At 42.4% G+C, this 26,213-nt stretch overlaps 1 protein-coding gene across 4 annotated transcripts in view; it reads right to left on the reverse strand.

Annotated features, from left to right (window-relative positions):
• LOC111949914 (serine/threonine-protein kinase SIK3 homolog) overlaps positions 1-24,846 on the reverse strand; it is a 55,834-nt gene extending 30,988 nt beyond the window's left edge. For all 4 annotated transcript variants that reach the window (XM_023967257.2, XM_070434032.1, XM_023967255.2 and 1 more), the window contains exons 1-9: positions 24,523-24,846; positions 3,700-3,816; positions 3,417-3,480; positions 2,979-3,140; positions 2,724-2,848; positions 2,243-2,366; positions 2,000-2,118; positions 1,747-1,857; positions 1,463-1,597 (exon numbers count right to left, since the gene is read on the reverse strand). In XM_023967257.2, the coding sequence (XP_023823025.1) occupies positions 1,463-1,597; positions 1,747-1,857; positions 2,000-2,118; positions 2,243-2,366; positions 2,724-2,848; positions 2,979-3,140; positions 3,417-3,480; positions 3,700-3,816; positions 24,523-24,807 (1,242 nt within the window). In that variant the 5' untranslated portion in view covers positions 24,808-24,846. The remainder of the gene's footprint in view (positions 1-1,462; positions 1,598-1,746; positions 1,858-1,999; positions 2,119-2,242; positions 2,367-2,723; positions 2,849-2,978; positions 3,141-3,416; positions 3,481-3,699; positions 3,817-24,522) is intronic.
• Between the last annotated feature and the right edge of the window lie 1,367 nt (positions 24,847-26,213).

Raw genomic sequence — 26,213 nt, forward strand, 5'->3', positions numbered from 1 at the left:
TTATTCATCAATTGCCCGCATATTATGAGGGCCTGCAAATTTGACCAATCACTGCACTATTTCCACATAAAACAGTAAAACAGTAAAATCATCACAGTATTTTAGCATAAAACTAGTACAAAAAGAGGCCTTGCATTTTCAACCAATCACCACATAATATGGTTCAATCAAGCCATGCGTCAAAACTTTTCCCATTGTCAGTGCATTTTCACTCTAAATTGGACAAAATCATTGCATATTGCCATGCAAAATGTCAGAATGGCCTACATCAAGCATTTTTGACTGCAAATATATATATTTTTAAATACCCTCAAAATCTTGGAGTGACAGTAAAGTACTAATCACTAAAATACTAAAAGGCACTAATCTCTCACATAGGTTAAACAAGTGTGAGCTCTGAATTCAGTGTACTTAGTAGTCACGTTTGCTTCTGTCTTTTAAAGGTTGACAAGGGAGTGAAAATTAATTCCTGTCCAGTCTTGTCAATTTTTTTCCTATACTGTTCTGATCCCACAACAGTTCTATAACCCCGGAACTTTCCTGTCCCGTCCTGATAAAAATCACTCCAGTCCCGTCCTCATTTTTAAGRGCAGAAATAAGAAATAACTTCCTCCGTTAGCTGCTTGTCTGTCCCCCCGCCGCTCTGCGTGTGAGTAGCCATAGCAACCGCTACGTTTTGGCTGTTGCTCAGCACTCACGAGACAGTTGCCTGCACACACAGCTGATAAAAACAACCACATTACGAGGTTTTGGCAATGAAGGCAGCCCTTCTACTAAKCCAGAGTCGGATGAATTCATAGATCTGGACTTTGGGCCACGATTTTGAAACCCTTGCCCCAAACCAGATTAAATGGCCGGATGTCTTTTGCGCACATATCTGCCACRCTATCGGCAATCCTACTCTTCACCTCAGACGGCACGGTTTTAGTTAAATATATAAACAATTGGGCTTGACTGGTAACGCTGTTGGTAGTAGAGCAGCTATGCCGCTTGTCCCACTCTCCGGGTTAGTATTTAATTAAACCGCAGCATTTTGTTTCTTCAAGCCGTCTACTCAGTTCGTTCGTRGTCAAAGACAACAATCCAACTTAGTTAAAACATCGCTATATAATGTCAGTGATGGGTCCTTGGCTGCAACGAGACATTGCAATTCCTCTCTTGAAGGCTTCATCATTCACTGACGTACGTTGGCATCTGAGGTAAAGTAGTGACTGGCAGAGGATACTGGAGCAAGGCGCGAGAGTGAGCCGATGCAAAGTGGAGAAGGGAAATTACCATTTATTTATTTTGTATTTTTATTAAGTAAACTATATATTAGGCCAGTTTGCTCCACACACTACATATTTCTAACCCCCCCCCCAAAAAAGAAACATAATTTAACCATGATATGGTATCTGTTTCATATAATCTTAGTAACCAATCAGATTCCTTAGAATCTGTAGATCTGAGGGGCAAAGGTTACCTGTACAGCGTTGAGAGGGTAGACAATGGGGCGGGGCGTGGGCGGGGACATGCGCAGGGTCTTGTGTTTCTTCAGGCGGTCAGAGAGCAGGCTGTAGATGGCGCTGTAGTGATCGTACGCATCAGTGTGCAGAGACTGGAGAGACAGGGTGAAACAAGAGAGCCGGTCAGCCAAGACAGACATAAGCCAATGGCATTTCATATGCACTACAGCGTTTGTCTACTGTAACAATGTGTCTAATGTGTGTGTATGTGTGTGTGTGTGTGTGTGTGTGTTGGTCCCACCTGGAGCGTGCGCTCGCGGTCCAGTCCCATCTCAGACATGGCCATCAGCACCTGCTCGTTAATGAGCTCTGTCTCCCGCTCAGACTTCACCTGCTCACATTCCACTATCAACTGAGAGAGACAGAGACAGAAAATCCATTAAAACGTTGGGTCCATTCTTCATTGAGTCCATTGAAATCAAAGACAATGGTTCAGAGCAGTCTTGCCAGATCATCCAAAAGCAGCTCGATGGAACCAGAGTTTGGGAACTCACCCTCTCAAACTCTGGGTCGGGGTCTCCCTGCTTCATCCACTTGTTCTTACAGATCTGCTCCATGGAGAGGCGTCTACTGGGCTCCAGCACCAGCATGTGTCGGATCAGGTACTCACAGTCTGTCAGAACACAAGGTCAAAGCAACACTGATGCTAGTGACACACTTCAAAGCAGCCAGTTAGACCCCGTAGAAAACGCCATTGTTTCAACTTGCAAGGTATTAGTGCTGGCATCAGGTCTCACCTGTGGACATGAAGAAGGGGATGCGGAACTTCCCACTCAGCACCCGGGCCCTCAGGTTCTGGAGGGTGCTGCCGTCAAACGGCAAGGCACCGCACACCAGAACATACAGCACCACACCCAAACTCTACAGAGAGAGAGAGAGAGAGAGAGAGAGAGAGGGAGAGAGAGAGGGAGAGTGAAAGACAGGGGGGAAAAGAAGGATGAGAAGTAATCCTCATAGGTGAGATTCTCCACCCTTTCTCAAAAGTGGGCACATGCACACTCCCCTGTCATTGACTTGAAAGCACTGGATTGGGGTGTAAGTATTGGCTGGAGGGGATGTCCACCGTTGTTAAATCCATGCCGGGAAGTATGCAAGACAAATGCACACGTTGAGAAAAGGGTGGAGAGCTGGGACGTAGCCATGGTCCACTATAGGCTATGAGGAATAGCGGTGGTTGTTTCTTATAGAAACTAGGATTGATAAGACTAGGTCACTGACCCAGATATCCACTTTGGGTCCGTCATACTCCTTCCCTTCGAAGAGCTCTGGGGCAGCATAGGGAGGACTCCCACACCAGGTCTTTAGCAGCTGGCCTCGGGAGAACAGGTTACTGAAGCCAAAGTCTAATACAGACAGAGGAGGAGCAGGGAAGTACAGAAAATGGGGGGAAAAAGTCAGGGAAAATCAACCTGGTCACTTGTAAAAATCCAGTGGAAAAACTACACACACTCGCACAAACACACTGTACTATACCTGCAATCTTGATGTTGAGGTTGTGGTCCAGGAGCAGGTTTTCGGCCTTCAGGTCTCGGTGGACGATGTTACGGCAGTGACAGAAGTGGACGGCCGCCACAATCTGCTTGAACTTCCGCCGCGCGTCCTTCTCCGCCATCCTGCCGTGCGCCACCAGGTGGTCTGAACACAGACACGTCAGAGGTCAAAGTTCAAATTCAGTTCATTTTCCTTTCACAGGAGGTTTGCTTTGCATTTCTTGAGCTCCACCACTTCACAAATCAACATTGAAACAATGACAACGTCAAACCCAGGATCACAGAGAAACAGATAGTCACTAGTCAGAGCCATTGACATAGGTAGCAAAGCCATACAATTGGACGCAGGTCGAGAGGTCAAATGTGACTAGTGAGCATACAAAAAAGACACTAGCTCACTACAAAAGAGACAGAAACTTACCGAAAATCTCCCCGCCACTGGCATACTCTGTTACTAGGTAGATCATCTTCTCATTCTCCATCACCTGATGACAGAGACAGACAGACATTTGCATTGACAATAAAACCGCTGCAGTCAACATTACTAAACACAAGGCATCAGCGGTGTGGATCCGGTGATAGACACTGATCTTGGGTCAGATTTGCTTTCTCCATACAAATGGTAAAGGTTGTGGTTGGGGGAGGGTGAGGGGATGCTGAGCCTAGATCTGCACACTCCACCCCGGAGCTGTGGATCTACTGACCTGGTAGAGACGAATGATGTGGGGGTGCCTCAGCATCTTCATGATCTGCACCTCCCTGAAGATCTTCTTCAGGTTTTCATCGTCCAGCTGGGTCTTGTCCACTATTTTGATGGCCACCTGAACAGAGAAAGAAAGCCAATGGAGTGGGGGTAGGACAAGATATTCATTGGACCATTTCAAACAAAACAAAACCATTTGAGCTAAATTATTCATCAACGAGTGACCATACTCYACTCAACAACAGGAGGTCAAAGTCAGAGCACTGATCATGGACAAAGTCCCTATTTACTCCACTCATTTTGTTCAGGGCTCAAAGGACTCTAGTCAAAGGTAGTGCACTGTCTTGGTAAAAGGGTGCAATTTGGAACTCAGACAGATGGTCAGATATGAACAATCAGTTACTTCCTTTGGCTTAGATAAAGAACCACTTGGACACCAAGACTGGGACATAGAAAGCCAAGATTCCTACCCAACTCACACCATCCGCAAAAGCCAGGATCCTAAGAATTAGCCTAATAGGTTCATCATATAATACATAATACATGGGTTTTATAAATAGCTTAGCGCTCGTCAAAGTCCCAAAMAGGGCACGCTCCTACAACCAAGCTGAAACCGGCAGCTAACCAGGCATAGAGAGACAATGCCTCAGATGTCAGTGACCTTAGGGCGGGGGATAATTTACATAACGCCACTAAAATACCAAGTCAATGTATATAATCCAGGGGTGCAAAACTCAATTCCTTAAGCGCTACAGTGCCTTCAGAAAGTATTCACACCCCCCTTGACTTTTTCCACATTTTGTCGTGTTACAGCCTGAATTTAAATTGAACTAAATAGCCCATAACATCAAAGTGGAATTATATTTTTCTAAATTAATTAAAAATGAAAGGCTGAAATGAATAGAGTTGATAAGTATTCAACCCCTTTGTTATGACAAGCCTAAATAAGTTCAGGAGTAAACATTTTCTTTACAAGTCACTTAACAAGTTGCATGAACTCACTGTGTGTGCAATACTAGTGTTAACATGATTTTTGAATGACTACCTCATCTCTGTACCCCACACATACAATTATCGGTAAGGTCCCTCATTRGTGCAGTGAATTTCAAACACAAATTCAACCACAAAGACCAGGGAGGTTTTCCAATGCCTTGTAAAGAAGGGTAGATGGGTAAAATTGTTTTTTTTTCTTCAGACATTGAATATCCCTTTGAGCATGGTGAAGTTAATTAATTACACTTTGGATGGTATATCAACTTAGTTGCCGGAGAGGAAACCGCTCAGGGATTTCACCATGAGGTCAATGGAGACTTCAAAACTGTTTGAGTTTAATGGCTGTGATAGGAGGAAACTGAGGATGGATCAACATTGTAGTTACTCCACAATACGAACCTAACTGACAGTGTGAAAAGAAGGAACCKTGTACTGAACAAAAATATTCCAAAACATTCATCCTGTTTGCAACAAGGCACTACCAATTACCCCACCGAAGACATTCTTTAAAAAAGTACACTCAGTAAAAAAGACTTTATATGGACAAATAAATGTCATAGAATAAAAACACAAGTTTTACATGTTCCTGAGTCTGAGGGTGGTTTTAACCTTCCAGACTTGGAATTGTATCAACTTGCCACCCAGGGATTTTACTTGCAACATATAGTTAAATARACTAAAGAAGAACAATGGGTACATATTGAAGAMGAGCATGCTCATCCTCAGAATATTTTTAAGTGTCTAATTTTAAGGACAAAGCTAAGAACAACTTCATAGTTAAAAACATAACAATATGGAACAAAATGTAACGAATTCTACAAGAACKAATATCAGTCCCTAAAAAAACTAAAACAACCCTATGGAACAATATTTGGATAGCTTTTCAGAATTCACAGATAAATTGGGRTACATGGAAAACTAAAGACATAGAAACCGTAAATGAATTGGTAATATGAAATAAATGTATTTCCATGACAGAATTGAAATGATTTAGACAAGAGACAAAATTCACAAATTATACAGCACAACGGCAGAGTCAAAACTAACAATGACAACTAACAAARTAACAGTGAGCGAACTGATCTAAAAGAGCTTGTGCGCATAAAATCGTTTTCAATGCTTTGTAGCCGTTACATAAGTTCTACCGCGTTAATATGTTTTATGGAAAAAGGGTGTCTCCATTATGACCAATCCAAATAGCCTACCGGCAACTGGTAAAAAAGTTGTCACGACGTGTGCGCTTGCTGCTCTGTCTACGTGACTCAGCTGCAGCACTCTCTCAACGCACACACACACACACACACACCGCTCCGGCCCTCCTCTCCACCACTCACTCACTCACTCACAGCCTGATAGTCTGCAGCAGCAGGTCACCGTGAAATATATATATTTCTAAGAGAAATACATTGGTGGCAATGGTGCAATTTAGATGTAGCCCAAAAACCCAACACATCGTTTTCAATGTAGCCCAATTTGTCTGGAAAACCGAGAACATGGCAACACTGACAACCGAGAACATGGCAACACTGATAACCCATAGCTTCTTGGAATGCTATAAAATCATACAATTATGGGAGGAGTTACAAAATTGGCTGTCAGAAGTATTACAATGTAAATGTACTTCTAATCCGTCTTTCTGCATATTTCAAGACATGGCATATGAGGGTGCAGTGAGGTACCCWATGGGTTGGACAATACTTCTCGTCAATCATCTTGAAAAAACGTGTACTTAAAAAAATGGAAATCAACAAATTCTCCATCATTAACACAATGGAAAGGTCAAATGCTTTATTATCTAAATGTTGAAGGTGCATGGGCTACAGACAGAAACAAAATGGTGCAGTTTAAGGTCATGTGGCAGAGAGTGATACTGGCGCTGGAGATGGTGGTGTGAGCAGGTGGTTCTGGGCAGGGGTTATGTTGTGGATGTTTGTGTGCTGTATGTTGTTGTTTGTATGTGTATGCTTTGTATTGCAAAAAAATATGTAATAATCTTACCAAAAAAAGTAATACTGCAAAAAATGTGGCAAAGCAATACATTTTTTGTCCTGAATATAAAGTGTAATGTTTGGGGCAAATTCAATATAACACATTACGGAGTACCACTCCCTATTTACAAGCGTAGTGGTGGCTGCACCATGTTATGGATATGCTTGTAATCATTAAGGACTGTGGAGTTTTTCAGGATAAAAAAAAATAACAGAATGGAGCTAAGCACAGGCAAAATCAGAGGAAATCCTGGTTCAGTCTGCTTTCAACCAGACACAGGTAGATGAATTCACCTTTCAGCAGGACAATAACTTTAAACACAAGGACAAATCTACACTGGAGTTGCTTACCAAGAAGACAGTGAATGTTCCCGAGTGGCCGAGTTACAGTTTTGACTTAAAATCAGCATGAAAATCAAATAAAAATCGTATTTGTCACATGCGCTGAATACAACATGTGTAGGTAGACCTTACAGTGAAATACTTACTTGCAAGCCATTAACCAACAATGCAGATTTAAGAAGAAAAAAAATTAAGTATTTACTCAAATAAATGGAGGTAAAAAAAGAACACATATATACATACAGTTGAAGTCGGAAGTTTACATAAACTATAGTTTTGGCAAGTCCGTTAGGAGATCTACTTTGTGCATGACACAAGTAATTTTTCCAACAATTGTTTACAGACAGATTATTTCACTGTATCACAATTCCAGTGGGTCAGAAGTTTACATACACTAAGTTGACTATGCCTTTAAACAGCTTAGAAAAATCCAGAAAATGATGTCATGGCTTTAGAAGCTTCTGATAGGCTAATTGACATCATTTGAGTCAATTGGAGGTGAACCTGTGGATGTATTTCAAGGCCTACCTTCAAAAACAGTGCTTCTTTGCTTGACATCATGGGAAAATCAAAAGAAATCAGCCAAGAATTCAGAAAAACAATTGTAGACCTCCATAAGTCTGGTTCATCCTTGGGAGCAATTTCCAAATGCCTGAAGGTACCACGTTCATCTGTTCAAACAATAGTATGCACGTATAAACACCATGGGACCATGCAGCCGTCATACCGCTCAGGAAGGAGACGCGTTCTGTCTCCTAGTGATGAATGTACTTTGGTGCAAAAAGTGCAAATCAATCCCAGAACAACAGCAAAGGACCTTGTGAAGATGCTGGAGGAAACAGGTACAAAAGTATCTATATCCACAGTAAAACGAGTCCTATATCGACATAACCTGAAAGGCCGAAACCACCATAAAAAAGCCAGACTGCGGTTTGCAGCTGCACATGGGGACAAAGATCATACTTTTTGGAGAAATGCCCTCTGGTCTGATGAAACAAAAATAGAACTGTTTGGCCATAATGGCTATCGTTATGTTTGGATGAAAAAGCGGGAGGCTTGCAACCTGAAGAACACCATCCCAACCGGGAAGCACAGGGGTGGCAGCATCATGTTGTGGGGGTGCTTTGCTGCAGGAGGGACTGGCGCACTTCACAAAATAGACAGCATCATGAGGCAGGAAAATTATGTGGATATATTGAAGAAACATCTCAAGACATCAGCCAGGAAGTTAAAGCTTTGTTGCAAATGGATCTTCCAAATGGACAATGACCCCAAGCATACTTCCAAAGTTGTGGCAAAATGGCTTAAGGACAACAAAGTCAAGGTATTGGAGTGGCCATCACAAAGCTCTGACCTCAATCCTATAGAAAATTTGTGGGCAGGAAAATGAAAAAGCGTGTGTGAGCAAGGAGGCCTACAAGCCTAACTCAAGTTAACCAGCTCTGTCACGAGGAATGGGCCAAACATTCACCTTACTTATTGTGGGAAAAGCTTGTGGAATGCCTACCGAAACATTTTACCAATTAAAAATTTAAAGGCAATGCTAAAAAATACTAATTGAGTGTATGTAAACTTACTGACACTGGGAATGTGATGGAACGAAATAAAAGCTTGAAATAAATAATTCTCTACTATTATTCTGACATTTCACATTCTTAAAATAAAGTGGTGATCCTAACTGACATAGACGGGAAGTTGTCTACTTGGATTAAATGTCAGGAATTGTGAAAAAACTGAGTTTAAAATGTATTTGGCTAAGGTGTATGTAAACTTCTGACTTCAACTGTATGTATATATATACCACTGCTCAAAAAATAAAGGGACCACTTAAACAACACAATGTAACTCCAAGTCAATCACACCGCTCTGTGAAATCAAACTGTCCCACTTAGGAAGCAACACTGACTTGACAATAAATTTCACATGCTGTTGGTGCAATGGAATAGACAAAAGGTGGAAATTATAGGCAATTAGTAGACACCCCAAAAAAGGAATGGTTCTGCAGGTGGTGACCACAGACCACTTTCTCAGTTCCTATGCTTCCTGGTGATGTTTGCGTCACTTTTAAACCTGGCGGTGCTTTCACTCTAGTGGTAGCATGAGACGGAGTCTACAACCACACAGTGGCTCAGGTAGTGCAGTTCATGCCAGGTGGCACATACAATGCGAGCTGTGGCAAAAAGGTTTGCCTGTGTCTGTCACGCGTAGTGTCCAGAGCATGGAGGCGCTACCAGGAGACAGGCCAGTACATTCAGGAGATGTGGAGGAGGCCGTAGGAGGGCAATAACCCAGCAGCAGGACGCTACCTCCGCCTTTGTGCAAGGAGATGCACCTGCCAGAGCCCTGCCAAAATGACCTCCAGCAGGCCCACAAATGTGCATGTGTCTGCTCAATACGGTCAGAAACACACTCAATGAGGGTGGCTATGAGGGCCGAATCCACAGTGGGGGTTGTGCTTACCAGCCCAGGCACCGTGCAGCGACCGTTTGGCATTTGCCGAGAAACCAAGATTGGCAAATTCGCCACTGGTGCCCTGTGCTCTTCAACAGATGAAAGCAGGTTCACACTGAGCACATGAGACATGTGACAGACGTGACAGAGTCTGGTAGACGCCGTGGAGAACGTTCGCTGCCTGCAACATCCTCCAGCATGACCGGTTGGCGGTGGGTTCAGTCATGGTGTGCGGGTGGCATTTTTTTCGTGGGGCCGCACGTCCCTCCATGTGCCTCGCCAGAGTTAGCCTGACTGCCATTAGGTACCGAGATGAGATCCTCAGACCCCTTGTGAGACCATACTGCAGACACATGCACATTTGTGGCCTGCTGGAGGTCATTTTGGCAGGGCTCTGGCAGTGCACCTCCTTGCACAAAGGCGGAGGTAGCGGTCCCTGCTGCTGGGTTGTTGCCCTCCTACGGCCTCCTCCACGTCTCCTGATGTACTGGCCTGTCTCTGGTAGCGCCTCCAATGCTCTGGACACTACGCTGACAGACACAGCAAACCTTTTGCCACAGCTCGCATTGATGTGGCCATCCTGGATGTGCCATCCTGGATGATACTGCACTACCTGAGCCACTTGTGTGGGTTGTTAGACTCCGTCTCATGCTACCACTAGAGTGAAAGCACGCCAGCAATTCAAAAGTGACCAAAACATCAGCCAGGAAGCATAGGAAACAGAGAAGTGGTCTGTGGTCACACCTGCAGAACCATTCCTTTTTTGGGGGTGTCTTCCTAATTGCCTATAATTTCCACCTTTTGTCTATATCATTTTCACAACAGCATGTGAAATTTATTGTCAATCAGTGTTGCTTCCTAAGTGGAAAGTTTGATTTCACAGAAGTGTGATTGACTTGGAGTTACATTGTGTTGTTTTAAGTGTTCCCTTTATTTTTTGAGCAGTATATCTATATAATATATATACACATATATATATAACCAATTACATGCATACATACACACACACATATAATACACACACACATACATATAACACCACACACGCACACACACATAACATAATACACATAACACACACAGAAAATATATATTTGTTGTCCATTAAAATAACATCAAATTAATCAGAAATACAGTGTCGACATTGTTAATGTTGTAAATGTCTATTGTAGCTGGAAACGGCAGATTCTTTTATGGAATATCTACATAGGCGTACAGAGGCCCATTATCAGCAACCATCACTCTGTGTTCTGGCACGTTGTGTTAGCTAATCCAAGTTTATAATTTTAAAAAGGCTAATTGATCATTAGAAAACCCTTTTGTAAGTATGTTAGCACAGCTGAAAACTGTTGTTCTGTTTAAAGAAGCAATAAAACTGGCCTTCAGACTAGTTGAGTATCTGCGTCAGCATTTGTGGGTTCGATTACAGGCTTAAAATGGCCAGAAACAAATAACTTTCCTCTGAAACTCGTCAGTCTATTCTTGTTCTCAGAAATGGCTATTCCATGCAAGAAATTTACCAGAAACTGAAGATTTCGTACAGCATGTTGTACTACTCCTTCACAGAAAGCACAAACTGGCTCTAACCAAATATAAAGAGGAGTGGGAGGCCCCCTTGCACAACTGAGCAAGAGGACAAGTACATTAGTGTCTAGTTTGAGAAACAGATGCCTCACAAGACCTCAACTGGCAGCTTTATTAAATAGTACCCAAAACACGAGTCTCAACGTCAACAGTGAAGAGGTGACTCCAAGATGTTGGCCTTCTAGGCAGAGTTGCGAAGAAAATAGCCATATCTCAGACTGGCCAATAAAAATAAAATATTAAGATGGGGAAAGAACACAGACACTGGACAGAGGAATCCTGCCTAGAAGGCCAACATCCCGGAGTCACATCTTCACTGTTGATGTTGAGACTGGTGTTTTGCGGGTACCATTTAAAAAAAATCTTGATCGGAGCTCATCCAATTTGTTATCCAATGATTTCACGTTGGCTAATAGGATTGATGGTAGAGAGGGATTACACACACGCCGTCGGATCCTTACAAGGCACCCCGACCTACGTCCCTGATATCTCGGTCTCTTCTTCATGCGAATGATGGGATTTGGGCCTTGTTGGGTGTCTGAAGTAAATCCTTTGCGTCCGACTCGTTAAAGAAAATCTTTGTCCAGTACGAGGTGAGTAATCGCTGTCCTGATATTCAGAAGCACTTTTCGGTCATAAGAGATGGGGGCAGAAACATTATGTACAAAATAAGTTAAAATTAACACAAAAAAACACACAATAGAAAAACAGCAGCCAAAAAGCAGCCAAGCCAATCTCCTCCGGTGCCATGGAATCTATGACAAGACTTGAAAACTGTTGTCTATGAATGATCAACAATCAACTTGACAGAGCTTGAAGAATTTTGAAAAGAATAACAGGCAAATATTGTACATTCCAGGTGTGCAAAGCTGTTAGACTTACCCAGAAAGACTCACAGCTGTAATTGATGCCAACGGGGTGTGAATTAGATGTCGACCGATTAATTAGGGCCGATTTGAAGTTTTCATAACAATCGGTAATCAGCATTTTTGGACGCCGATTATATGCCGATTATATTGCAATCCACGAGGCGACTGCGTGGCAGGCTGCCCACCCCTAGTTACGCGAGTGCAGGCAGCAAGGAGCAATGGTAAGTTGCTAGCTAGCATTAAACTTATCTTATAAAAAACAATCAATCTTAACTTCTTGCAACTATAGGGGTGCTGTTCCGCATTAGCATATTTGTGTCTCCAAATTAAACTGCCTCGTGCTAAATTCTTGATCGTACAATATGCATATTATTGTTATTATTGGATAGAAAACACCTTCTAGTTTTCTATAGAAGTTGGAATTTTGTCTCTGAGTGGTACAGAACAATTTCTACAGCACTTTTCATGACAGGGTTCAGATTTCAGAAATTTTTACCTCTGATCTGGGGTCTGTTTATAAGGCGACAGTGAATGCTATGAAAGAAACCGACACTGCCTACGTCTTCCTCTGGGTGTCTGTAGTCATCACGTTTTCAATGAAATCGATGGGACGTTCACAGCCATTACAAAAGACCAAAATGTACAGAGACCTCCCTTTCTCACGTGCGCCTGAAGCGTCAAGGCCATCGGACGCTGCCTCGTTCCAAATCGTTTTCTAACCAGCAATATTTCTCCCGGTCATGTTTTCAGTCGTTAAAGTTGTTAAAAAACATCATAATGTAGTTAATTTGAGCCGTTTTATATCAATTTATATCCGTTTAGTGCGATTTTGAGGAATTTCTTTGTTGTGCGCTCTGAAGTTTGGACACGTTTTAGGGTGTCGGTCGTTGGTGGTGGACATTTCGAAGGACAGAGGACATCTATCGACCAAAAGACGTTTATAACATAGAAAGGATACATTGCCCAAGAATCTGATGGAAGAACAGCTCAAAGTAAGCAATATTTAATATGATAAACGTGTTTCTGTCGAAATATTTTAAACGCATATTTCGCCATTTTGTTTGGTATAGCTTCACTTGCAACCCTGTATTGAAAAGTAAGGATAATTTTAAAAATGTAAATCAGCGGTTGCATTAAGAACTAATTTGTCTTCGATTGCTGTCAACCCTGTATTTTTTAGTCAAGTATATGATTAGCTTTCAATTAAACTAGATCACTCTGATAGATGACGTCAGACATATTGAGGCTTGATTTCCTAGTATTTTTATTGTGTAACCACGGTTTTGTATGGCTAAATATGCACCTTTTCGAACAAACTGTATATGTATATGTGTAAAATGATGTACAGGAGTGTCATCGGAAGAATTCTGAGAAGGTTAGTGAAAAATTAATATATTTGGCGGTGGATTAGTTCTTAGCGCTCTTTGGCTGGAATCGATGCTCTGGTAACATTTGCACATGTTGGTATGCTAACTTATCGTATTTATTGTGTTTTCGCTGAAAAACGCTTAGAAAATCTGAAATATGGTCTGAATCACAAGAATGGGTCTTTCCATTGCTATGCTTTGTCTATTTTTATGAAATGTTTTATGATGAGTAAATTGGTCATACACGTTGCTCCTATCTAGTAATCTAGTCGATTTGTGATGGTGGGTGCAATTGTTAAACTGTGATTTCTACCTGAAATATGCACTTTTTTTCTAACAAAAACTATCCTATACCATGAATATGTTATCAGACTGTCATCTGAAGAGGTTTTTTCTTGGTTAGTGGATATCAATATCTTAGTTGAGCCGAATTGGTGATAGCACCTGAAGGAGTAAGAAACTGATGGAGTTAGAATAGTGGTGTATTTTGCTAACGTGTTTAGCTAATAGATTTACATATTTTGTCTTCCCTGTAAAACATTTTAAAAATCTGAAATGGTGGCTTTATTCACAAGATCTGTATCTTTCATCTGGTGTCTTGGACTTGTGATTTAATGATATTTAGATGCTACTATCTACTTTTGAAGCTATGCTAGCTATGCTAATTAGTGTGTGGGGGGGGTGGGGGGTGCTCCCGGACCGGGTAGAGGTCGTGAAAGGTTAACATAATCACTAGTTAACTACACATGGTTGATGATATTACTAGTTTAACTAGCTTGTCCTGCGTTGCATATAATCAATGCGTTGCCTGAAATTGTGTCACTTCTCTTGCGTTCAGTGTAAGCAGAGTCAGGGTATATGCAGCAGTTTGGGCCGCCTGGCTCGTTGCGAACTGTGAAGACCATTTCTTCCTAACAAAGACCGTGATTCATTTGCCAGAATTTTACATAATTTGACATAACATTGAAGGTTGTGCAATGTAACAGCAATAGTTAGACTTAGGGTTTCCACCCGTTTCAATAAAATACGGAACGGTTCCGTATTTCACTGAAAGAATTAATGTTTTGTTTTTGAAATGACCGTTTCCGGATTTGACCATATTAATGTCCAAGGCTCGTATTTCTGTGTTTATTATAATTAAGTCTATGATTTGATAGAGCAGTCTGACTGAGCGGTGGTAGGCAGCAGCAGGCTCGTAAGCATTCATTCAAACCGCACTTTCCTCCGTTTGCCAGCAGCTTTTCGCAATGCTTGAAGCACAGCGCTGTTTATGACTTCAAGCCTATCAACTCCCGAGATTAGGCTGGCAATACTATAGTGCTTATAAGAACATCCAATAGTCAAAGGTCTATGAAATACAAATGGTATAGAGAGAAATAGTCCTATAATAACAACAACCTAAAACTTCTTCTGGGAATATGAAGACTCATGTTAAAAGGAACCACCAGCTTTCATATGTTCTCATGTTCTGAGCAAGGAACTTAAACGTTAGCTTTTTTTACATGGCACATATTGCACTTTTACTTTCTTCTCCAACACTGTGTTTTGCATTATTTAAACCAAACATGTTCATTATTTATTTGAGATAAATTGATTTTATTTATGTATTATATTAATAAATAAAAGTGTTCATTGTTCATTCACTATTGTTGTAATTGTCATTACAAATAAATAAATAAATATATTGGCCGATTAATCGGTATCGGCTTTTTTTGGTCCTCCAATAATCGGTATCGGAGTTGAAAAATATAAAATCGGTCGACCTCTAGTGTGAATACTTATGTAAATTAGATATTTCTGTATTTCATTTTCAATAAATTAGTAAGAAATTCTAAAAACATGTTTTCACTTTGTTATTATAGGGTATTATGAGTAGATGGCTGAGAATAGTTTTTTTTAATCCATTTTGAATTCAGGCTGTAACACAACAACATGTGGAATAAGTCAAGGGGTGTGAATACTTTCTGAAGGCACTGTGTTTGCTTGGTTTTGTTATTTCCTTTCGTGTCTAATTAAGACCTAGACAACCAGGTGAGGGGTTCCTAACTAATCAATTACCTTAATTGATTAATCAAGTACAAGGGAGGTGCGAAAACTCGCAAACGCACGACCCTCCAGGGATTGAGTTTGACACCATGCTGATCTAACCAATTCTGGCGGTGCTTTCTTTTACCAACAACTGTGACGTGTCAGCTCGACGGCAGGTTTTAGGCTAATGAATAAATTAGCCTAACAGTGTAATGGGGTGATCTGTTGAGAATGACACGAAAACCTGCTCTTACACGTGCCTAAACATCCTTGTTAGCTGGCTTCGCCTTCTGGGAATACTAGTTATTTCTGAAGCTACTCTTCCCCCTCTCTGTTCTTGGCCGAGATAATAGAATGGGGCCATATGAAAGCAAGCTGCGGCCCATTTCCGGCTAGCGGACAGGAAAAGGAAGAGCCAGGCACATGGTGTTCTAGCATTGAACCCTGTGTGTGTGTGTGTGTGTGTGTGTGTGTGGTGGGTCCATCTTTCTCAGTAGGGCTGTGTGCATGTCCATCTCTGTGGTATTTTAAGCTTCATTGGGCTATTATTGCTCTGGCAGTCATCCAGCTGTGTTGATGTAAACTCCCCCCCCCCGCATCGTGGGTACGATGGCCAACATCTGGAGCAAGGACACACTTGAAAAACACACAACGTATTATACAGTAAAAACAGAAAGTCCCAAATGAGGGAGTAAGGTCATGAGGCATTGTGAGTTCACACTCCCGGTCTCACGCCACAAACTCAAATTCTTTGGGAACATCAAGTCCCTTTCCATGCAAATGGTCTCAAAATAAGGAAATTGGGTGCGAAATCAAAACTGGGAGAGAGTGCTATGCTGGCCTATAAAAGCTGGTGCCAGCATCATGTTTGATAGAACATCATTTGGCAAGCCCGATAAGCTGAGCACACAGAGGAGTTTGGACAAGCTATCCGAATGACTAGCACAACTCATTTCCTCACACACGCAATTCAAATGGCCAGTTGTAGTTGGAACTACTGGCTGGTTCTTGACATATACAGTTATAGTTACAGTAATCTACTTGGAGGGYTGACGTGTCTGGCCTGCATTACTTTGGAATTTTCCATTGAAAGATATGGATACAGAGAGTCAGTTAAGCTGAAGTGTCATATAGCCCCCGCGATCACACGACTGTTGACCTAACCATAGCACCGCGCCACTGCTGAGACTTAGCAACCAGGAAAAGACAAGTGGCAAGAGGCCTACAAAATGAACAGGAGAGATAGATAGGCCTCCAACACTGWGATTATTTGGGYCAAGGCACTCTAAACAACACGACTGTGCTGCTGACAATTACATCAAAGGAATGCGGACAAGAGGACTTTTCAAGTTTGATGACTTTGCCMTCGTGAAATTCCTTTTACGTTTTATATAGCAGCGTATTACTGCAGAGAGCTCAAGAGAGGCAAATATGAAAAACCAAAAACGCAATCTGGAGATCGAAGATGGAATAAAAATGATGGATCAAAAAGTCTAATAGAAGTTAAGAACAAAACAAGGAGTTTAACACATACCAAATGGAACGCATTGGTGATGGTGTCATGTGTGGATTTAGCCTAACCTCTAACAATATCACYTGGGATACCAGTAAGTAGTSTAACAGGTGAGAGCGTTTTAAAAAGACACAGCCATAAAGACACCATCTCAGCCGTCTGCAATGAGAATAGTCAAAGTTGAATCTTTACTGCCTCAGTCAGTCAGGCCCAAAGCCACTTGGCTCAGGAGCAATGCTCACCAACAGAGACCAGGGCTGTGTCCTCATCTGAGAGGAGACTAGACCAAGACCCCCCCAAGACACACACACCACACACACCACACACACACACACAGTGCATCTAAACATATGACAGTCAGTATGAGTCAGCATGAGTGGGATTGTGGATAGGGTTGGTTTGGGTGCACAGAGTGCTAACAAGCACGTGCATGTGAGTGACCGTGTAGCATGCACGTGCCTGTATTCTGCTGTGCATGAGCAAGAGATGATCAGTGTGACATTGTTCTAGTATGGGGAGGGGGGGGGAAACACTTGCCAACACTGACATCAAAAACATTCACATCTCCACCAGTTAAAGATGGTCGAAATWACATCATCATCATCACAACCACAACGTCATCTCTATCAGCTTAACCAGCTGGGTTCCCTGTTGTAGAGGGTTGACCTTCTACTCCAATCAAGCTCCCTTATGTGGAGGTTAACGTGTGCAGTGAGCATCACAAGATCACACAAATAAGTCTGCATCTTTTTTATTCAACCCATGTTGTTGGTTWTCTTTGCGTGTTCCTTTCAGCGGCAACACTACGCACCGCTGCATTTGGGAGGTCTTCAGCCCTGCTGCTCAACGTTCTCATCATCTGGAGACGGTCACCACACAGGGTGAAAGTRCAACGCTGCAAGGTTACCAGTAATAAGAGACTCAGACTTTGACCTGGGGGGGGTGGCAGTGTGGTGGCTGTGGTATCGTTATTATTATTATTAATTGTTTAACCTGTATTTAACTAGGCAAGTCAGTTGAGACCAAATTCTTATTTACAATGACGGCCTACAGGGGAACAGTGGGTTAAACTGCCTTGTTCAGGGCAGAACGACAGATTTTTATCTTGTCAGCTCGGGGATTCGATCCAGCAACCTTTCGGTTGCTCTAACCACTAGGCTACCTGCCACCCCGTGCTAGCTAACAACAAAACGGTCTCCCTGCCCTTCAACCACACAGCGGAGCCACAGGCTTTACACACTCCTCCAGGGAGAGCGAAAGACTGTTCTGTGTGTGTGTGTGTGTGTCTCACGCATGTATGTGGGTGACTCAGCTAAGTCATAAGTCTACGTTCAGATGTTCCTCTATGTGTCTGTACTGTAGAGCGAGTGTGTGTACCACATTATTGGCCTATTCATGTACGTGCTGATCAGGAGTGCATGTGCTATTTTAACCGTGAATAGGTCTCATTCATCAATGAGGCAGCCAATACCCTAAATGGACAATGGGGAAAATCAAGAAGACGCCGTCTGTCTAAAACCAAAGCAAACAAACAAAACCGGGATGAGTAAAGAGGCATAAAACACCAACAGATACAACACAGAGGATAATAAAAATGGGTCGTTCCAGTCCTGGATGCTGATTGGCTGAGTTCGTGATCCAGTCGTGTGTATCATCATGATATAGCCTATTCACAATACCACAGTCTCTAGTGCCTTATTGCTTTAATGTCCACGGTTATGTGGCTAAACCACCCACATAAACTAAAACCTCCATCTGACTAAACCACCCACATAACCTAAAACCTCCATCTGATAATATGGGCCACCTCCACTTGCAAACCAATGAGAACAGCTTTTCTGTAGACAGAGTTTGCGTTGGATCTTGATATCAACCAATGACTGTGGTCCCCTTGCAGCAGCTGAGCTCCATACATGGAGGGGTCAAGTCTCCGTAGTCCTCCATCTCCCACCAACACATGGCCAACGTCTCTATGCATACCAACAAGATTCCAATGGAATTACTGTTCCCGGGGCACCTGACGTTGATAACTCACTAAAGTTAAGTGACTCCAATGTGTAAGTCTCTGTGAAAGACACATCATGTCGTCGACGTTGCCAACTGACTCTCGAGGGGGGACTGGCCGGACTGGCACACGCAGGCAGGCGATGCCACAAAGGTGAAATAAATAAATAAATGCCGTGGGGCTATTTGTCAAGGGGTTAAATATAGCTGATACAGTGGACCCAGACCATACAGTCAGTAAGACCTGAATGTAGGTGAAAGTCTCCATTATGGGGATGCTTACTGAGGATCCTTTCTGTGGTAAAAGGGGGTGAATTTGGACAACGGTATCAACTGGTATCAGACCTAGGTGGCAAAGGCTCGGATGGATATCGTCAATTGTCGGCGTACTAACAAACCCCCACCTCGTAACACGTGACCACAAACTGTTTACAGCTCTGTTGTTGGCGGAGAGAAAATGTTGCCGTTTTAAAGCTAATTTCCCACAATCCTACACATTTTGCATGGGCCAATTTTTTTTTCCTGTTTTGAACTAATTTCCTGCAATAAAAAAAAAAAAATCCATGTCTTATGTGTGTTTATATGATACCAGGGGTCGAAAGCTGACCTAGTTTTACTCTGGACCAGTGGTCCGTATTAACCCCGTTCTGGGTCTGGACCGCCAGTTGAGTATGGCTGGTCTACTGTATATGAGTGAGGATATTTATTCACCATAATCTAGCTAAGCTACTACCAAACAGCCTAAACAGATATGACGTCATATAGCTACACACTATAGATACACTAAAGTATTCAGACCCCTTGACTTTTTCAACTTTGTTACGTTACCACCTTATTCTAAAATGGATTAAATCGATTTTTTCCCTCATCAATCTACACACAATAGCCCATTATGACAAAGCAAAAACGGGTTTGTATAAAAAACTGAAATATCACATAAGAATTCAGACCCTTTACTCAGTAATTTGTTGAAGCTGCAATGGCAGCGATTACAGCCGAGTCTTCTTGGGTATGACGCTACAAGTTGGGGCGGCAGGTAGCCTAGTGGTTGAGCATTGTGCCAGTAACCTAAAGGTTGCTAGATCGAATCCCCGAGCTGACATGGTAAAAATATGTCGTTCTGTCCCTGAAGAAAGCAGTTAAACACTGTTCCTAGGCCGTCATTGTAAATAAGAATTTGTTCTTAACTGACTTGCCTAGTTAAATAAAAGGTTAAATTCAAAATAATTAACACCTGTATTTGGCGAGTTTCCCCCATTCTCCTCTGTAGATCCTCTCAAGCTGTCAGGTTGGATGGGGAGCATCGCTGCACAGCTATTTTCAGGTCTCTCCAGAGATCGGGTTCAAGTCGGGGCTCTAGCTGGGCCACTCAAGGACATTCAGAGACTTGTCCCGAAGCCAAAAATGTTGTCTTGGCTGTGTGTTAGGGTCGTTGTCCTGTTGGAAGGTGAACCTTTGCCCCAGTCAGCTAGCCTCCCCAGTCCCTGCCACTGAAAAATGTTTCTCATGGTCTGAGTCTTTAGGTGCCTCTTGGCAAACTCCAAGCGGGCTGTCATGTGCTTTTACTGAAGAGTGGCTTCGCCTGGCCACTACCATAAAGGTGTGATTGGTAGAGTGCTGCAGAGATGGTTATCCTTCTGGAAGGCTCTCTGTCAGAGTGACCAAGGCCTTCTCCCCCAATTGCTCCGTTTGGCCGGTCAGCCAGCTTTAGGAAGAGCCTTGGTGGTTCCAAACTTCAACCATTAAGAATGATGAAGGCCACTGTGTTCTTGGGGATCTTCAATGCTGCAGACAGTTTTTGGTACCCTTCCCCAGATCTGTGCCTCGACACAATCTTGTCTCGGAGCGCTACGGACAATTCCTTCAACCTCATGGCTTGGTATTTGCTCTGACATCCACTGTCAACTGTCTGACCTTATATTGTCAGGTGTGTGCCTTTCCAAATCATGTCCAATCAATTGAATTTACCACAGGTATCAAGTTGTAGAAACACCAATGATGATCAACAGAAACAGGATGCACATGAACTCAATTCCGAGTCTCCTGGCAAAGGGTCAGAATAATTATACTTTATTTAAATATGTTTTTATTTTTAATAGATATGCCAAATTTCTAAAAACCTGTTTTTGCATTGTCATTATGGGTATTGTTTGTAGATTGAATGTTGTTGTTTTTGATCCATTTTACAATAAGGCTGTAACGCAACAAAATGTAGAAAAAGTCAAGGGGTCTGAATACTTTCCGAATGCACTGTAAGTAGTATGAAATTGCCTGTCAAAAACGACTGTTTTTTTTTTTTTTTTTAATTACATGAGTTAGACCTAGGACAGATTCCACTAGGGCTAGTACTGAACGCACCAACAAGAACATGAGAAGATGGGCGTACAGAATCAGATTCTCTCTGTGCATAACCCAATAACTATGGGACATGAAGGTAGGTCAAGCAGCAACACCACAATTGTCAAATTATTAATGCAAATGAAATCACGGCACGACACGTGCATTAAGCCCGTTATCTAACATTGCCTGGCCATCGCGGCTGCTCCTCCTCGATGCAAATCTAAGCTGAGGAGGCGGCGGTAGGGGAAGAAGTAGTCTGGATAGATGCAGTGTAACATGAGACGGCGCGATGCACCGCAGACAAGCCAGAGCACGCCGGCTGCCTTCTTTAGCCATACCTGTCTGACTGTAGTGGAGCCAAGAGGAGGTGCCCCGTCTTCTGATGAGGAGGAGGGAGCTAGTCAGCTGGCAGACACATTTCGGTTTAGAAACACTTTCTTATTCAGGTGTGTGTTTTGTTGTTGACCCTGTCAGGTCTGCCCTAACGCCTCTAAGACAGTCCCTCTTCCATAGCTGTGACGCTTGGCTCAGTCTAATGCCACGGCTCCACAAACCCCTTCTCCCTGACTGGCTTTGCGGACCGAAGCATTGAGCTATAGCTCCTGTCTTTCACACCAGTGATTAGGCATGACTAATGCTGGTGGAAAAGGTGTGCAGTGCGAAGATCTGTCCAAATATACTGAATTTGCTCACTTCTACGTCAGCTAACTGACTGCTAGGGAGGGTGTCATGTCAATACATGTGAGCAATATTAATAGATAGGCTACTGTTTGAATTCAGAATACATTTTGTTGATGTAGCTAGAAGAGGCAACTTTTTTTGTTTACTTTGAATTTCATAAACATGACCAGAAATATCAGTGTTTATAATCGTGAGTTGGTGAGAAGGCAGCACCAAGGCACTGGTTTCATATGTTTAAGCATCTATTTGTTTTTAAACATTACCTAGTCCCATTTAAATTGTACATTCAAACCAGGTGAACCTGAAGCATMWCATGCTTCATAAGATGCAATTGGAGGGATAAAAAAATAGGGGGGAAAAAAGGTTTTGGGTGGTGMTACATTTAATGACAAACCCAAAACAATCATACTTGGACCAGCTACTTCCTCTAAACATTACACAGAAACCACACTGGCCACAAAATAAATGTACACATACATGTTATTCAATCATTTCACCCACATCATTCACGCTCGTGAATGAGCGTCTGCGCAGCCAAGCGCTAAAATAGAACTTGGTTCTGTTTGAGACACTCAACAAGCTGAAAGTCCCCTCCTTATTGGATATGAGGAAAATACAAACCCATGTGGGAGCTTGAAAGACAAACGAGGAGGGATGAATTAAAGATAACCAAGTAAAAACAAACTASGTTTTCCTTAATCGTTGGAGTAGAGTAACACCCAATTTTGTACAACTCCGGGTCAAAGTTCTACAAAGAACCAGCTAAAAAGASGACCATATGCATGTCAGGTAAAATAACAACCCAATGTACATCAACCAGGAAAAAGATCCATTCATGTGTTGACCTGCCCCTGTGATTCAGCATGGCCTATTTAATTATACATTTATAAAATGAGAGAAATCAAATGTAAATTATCACAATGACGATGACCTCTGCCTAGAAAGGGTCATTTTCAAATTGCACTAATGCAATCCATTCTACCAATCCAGTAGAACGCAAAATATCAGGGCCTGTGTGGAGTCCCCCTTTGCAAAAGTATCACTCAACAAAAAACGTGGCCTAATAATGGAGAGATTGTAGTTTTTAGTGGTCAGTGTTTTATCAATGAATCGTTAAGTAACTTTGAAGCAKTAATATGRGGTTCCCTATAAATACYTTTTCACAAGTTCTGTAGATTAGTTTAAGCTGCTTAGGCTACAGCCTAATATGTTTTTGAATATGTTCCKTGTCACCATGTGAGTTAATCTATCAGAATAGTCAGCCTCCCTCACACAACACACATAGAAGTAGTCAAGTGTTCTCGGTCTTCTACACACACATTACAATCGTGATGTCCTTACAGGTAGCCTTCTGTTTATCCCTCTCTGATGACTGGCCTCAGTTCGATRCCATGAGCGTGTTGCAGATCCACAGTCTTATTACTAGGAGATATGTCAGCTTAGTGGCACTGGCACAGGCTTAAAAGTATGGCCAGAGTGGGTAGGCTATCAATTGGCCTGCTCTACTCCTTGCCCACCCAAGTCGTTATTGAGAGAAAAACATTGAAAGGGAAAGGGGGAMACCTAGTCAGTTGTACAACTGAATGCATTCAACTGAAAGGTGTCTTCCGCATTTAACCCAAKCCCTCTGAATCAGAGAGGTGCGGYGGGATGCAACCGCTTCTCAATAAGATACCTGGGAAAATAAAATMGTAATTTGTGTAAAGGCAAAATGTGGATAAAAAAGTAGTTTACTGTTCATGCTAKGGTCTCTCAACTATAAGGATGAGAAATGATATGTAGGTAAAAGTWGCGACTACCTTYATTGTTTTTTTGTTTCAATATTGAAAAACAAGTGTCAAGCYGACAGTGACTATCCACCAGCAATGCATCTGCCTACAGACGCCCACACTATGCAACAGCATAAGCACACTCAAAGGGATATCAATAAGCTATGACATATCTGAMMCTGCAAATRTTCCCATCGCCTCTGCCTATACTCTATACTCAAAAACTAAAATACCACCCCTTGAATAAACCACTAAATCAAATAAATACACCATGAGAAAATGAAAAACATGAGCTTTTTCAGTGAGAAAATACGTTGTTAGTGAACACATTTTTAGGGATGAGATATGGCCAGCCAGTTATATGTTTACTGCCTGTCAAGCAGGTTTGTTATTTTAGTTACCTACCAAGCCAACTTAACTAGCTTGCCAAAGGCGCATTCACTTCAAAATATCACAAATATATATCTAGTTGCTTGCAAATGATACGTGTAAACTACTGATGACATGATGCTTGTGATTCTACCTAGTTAATACATAATGCCCAAAATAGCTGGTTAGTTAACGATCGCAGTCCACGCTCGAAGCGCCCCTCTCCTCTCTTTCATCCCAGCGGTAKCCTCATCTTCGTAGACAAGTCACCCCCGCTGCCCTTGTTACATGAGAACTGGTTCTATCATGTGAAAAACTACAAGGCGAATGATTGCTTATGATACCCCATGTTTACACCCCCGCACTGCGACCAAAAGCGGTCTAGCCGTTGTAACGTTACTCGCTCTCAGCCCGAAGGCCCAATCTTCAGCCTGGATGAGAGTGACAGCGATAACAGTCAAATTAGGTCAAATCGTTGACAACCTGGAATTGATCCCCTTCAAAAGCCTTGTATTAACCATCCTACCTTTGCTTTGGTGATGATGTGTGTTGCTAATTTAACAACGGCGAAATTTCCCTTGCCGATGGTCCGCTCGATTTCGTAGTAGCCCACTCGGGCTAGGGGGGGCCTGCCGGACGAGGGGTGGCCGGGGTTGGTGATGCACCCCGCGGCCGGTCGATTGGAGTGGCTGATCCCAGAGGATGGCTGTGGTCGGTTCTGGGCGCCCATGCCTGCGTGGGCCGGTCGGGTAGAGTGCGTAATCCCGGCCGCAGCGGACCCAGCTGCACCTCCGCTTGACACGGCCGCCATCTTCTCGCCTCTCTGCGGGAACAACAACCAGCCTTGCGCAGCGCGCATCGCGAGCACGCCCCCACCCTGCGTCATATTACGTACATAGCCCCTCCGCAGCGCCCTCTCTAGGTTGTAACTATAGCAACTATCAGCGTAACAATGACTTCATCCACAGAAACGGTTGTCTTGGCGACAGAACTGCGCATTATGCACTAGTACAAATCTGTGTATGTTTCTAACCGGGAAGACAGCGGTGCAGTTTCACACGTCTGTCGAGTGTAACATCACATGGTTGGATGGATTCAACATCTCGACTTCAACTCATTCTAATGGACACTGAAAATACTTTATACTTTATTGCCTGCAGTTATTATGTTCTGTTCTATTCTATTAGTTTACACCTGGCGGCCTATAACTCTGCATTGTTGGGAAGGGCTCGTAAGCAAACATTTCACTGTAAAGTCTACACCTTTCTATTCGGCGCATGTGACAAATACAATTTAACTTGATTTGATGTCATGCCTCATCCATCGTCTACAGCAGGGGTGTCAAATATATGGCGAGGCGTCCAATCCCGCTTMAGTAAAATAAACACGGGAACGAACTCAATATACTGAATATACTTTCAAACTCGTTGAAGACCGAATCCTGTCTCGGAGCTCTATGGACAATCCCTTCGACCTCTTGGCTGATTGTTGCTCTGACATGCACTGTCAACTGTGGGACCTTATATGGTAGATCACACAAGGGCCATTCCCTTTTCTGAATCTAAATGTATCCATTTCCTTTATCAATATTATACAATTTTTCCTTGCACACGACTAAATCAAGTTGTATAATAAGAATTAGAAGAATAAGAATTTGATGGCAATTGGACACCTATGCTACTTCCTACTTTGATGGTTAAACTATAGAGGCAGCAACTATAAGAGTTGAGAAAGAAGAAGAAAAAMAACGAAAGAAAGAATGCAAACATGTTTTTTTCTGATTAATTATAACAGATGAGAAATTGCCAAAGATACACAGCACTACTTCACTGTTATTATCTATTAATTAAACTATTTCTCTCTGGGAAAACTAAGGGGATGTGACTGACCAGAAATCCAATGTTGAATTTCAGAATTTGTTAATTTATGGTTAGGGTTATGTTTAAGGGTTAAGAAGGTTTCAGATGTTGTCCTATTCGGGCTGTCAATAGGATGCTGATCAGTCAAGTCTCCCATTTATCGCAGGTTGGCATTTATTGTCATGAATCTTGCCCTGGAGGCAGCTCTGCAGAGTGATCACTAGCTMACAAAGTCATAACAWTTCTTACCTTAACCCTAACCACATTGGTAACCCTAATGCCTAACTTTAACCTTAAATTAAGACCAAAAACCATTTTTTTGTTTTCATGAACTTTTACGATATAGKCAATTTTGACT

Source organism: Salvelinus sp. IW2-2015, linkage group LG22 (genome assembly GCF_002910315.2).
Source record: "Salvelinus sp. IW2-2015 linkage group LG22, ASM291031v2, whole genome shotgun sequence".
Lineage (NCBI taxonomy): Eukaryota > Metazoa > Chordata > Actinopteri > Salmoniformes > Salmonidae > Salvelinus > Salvelinus sp. IW2-2015.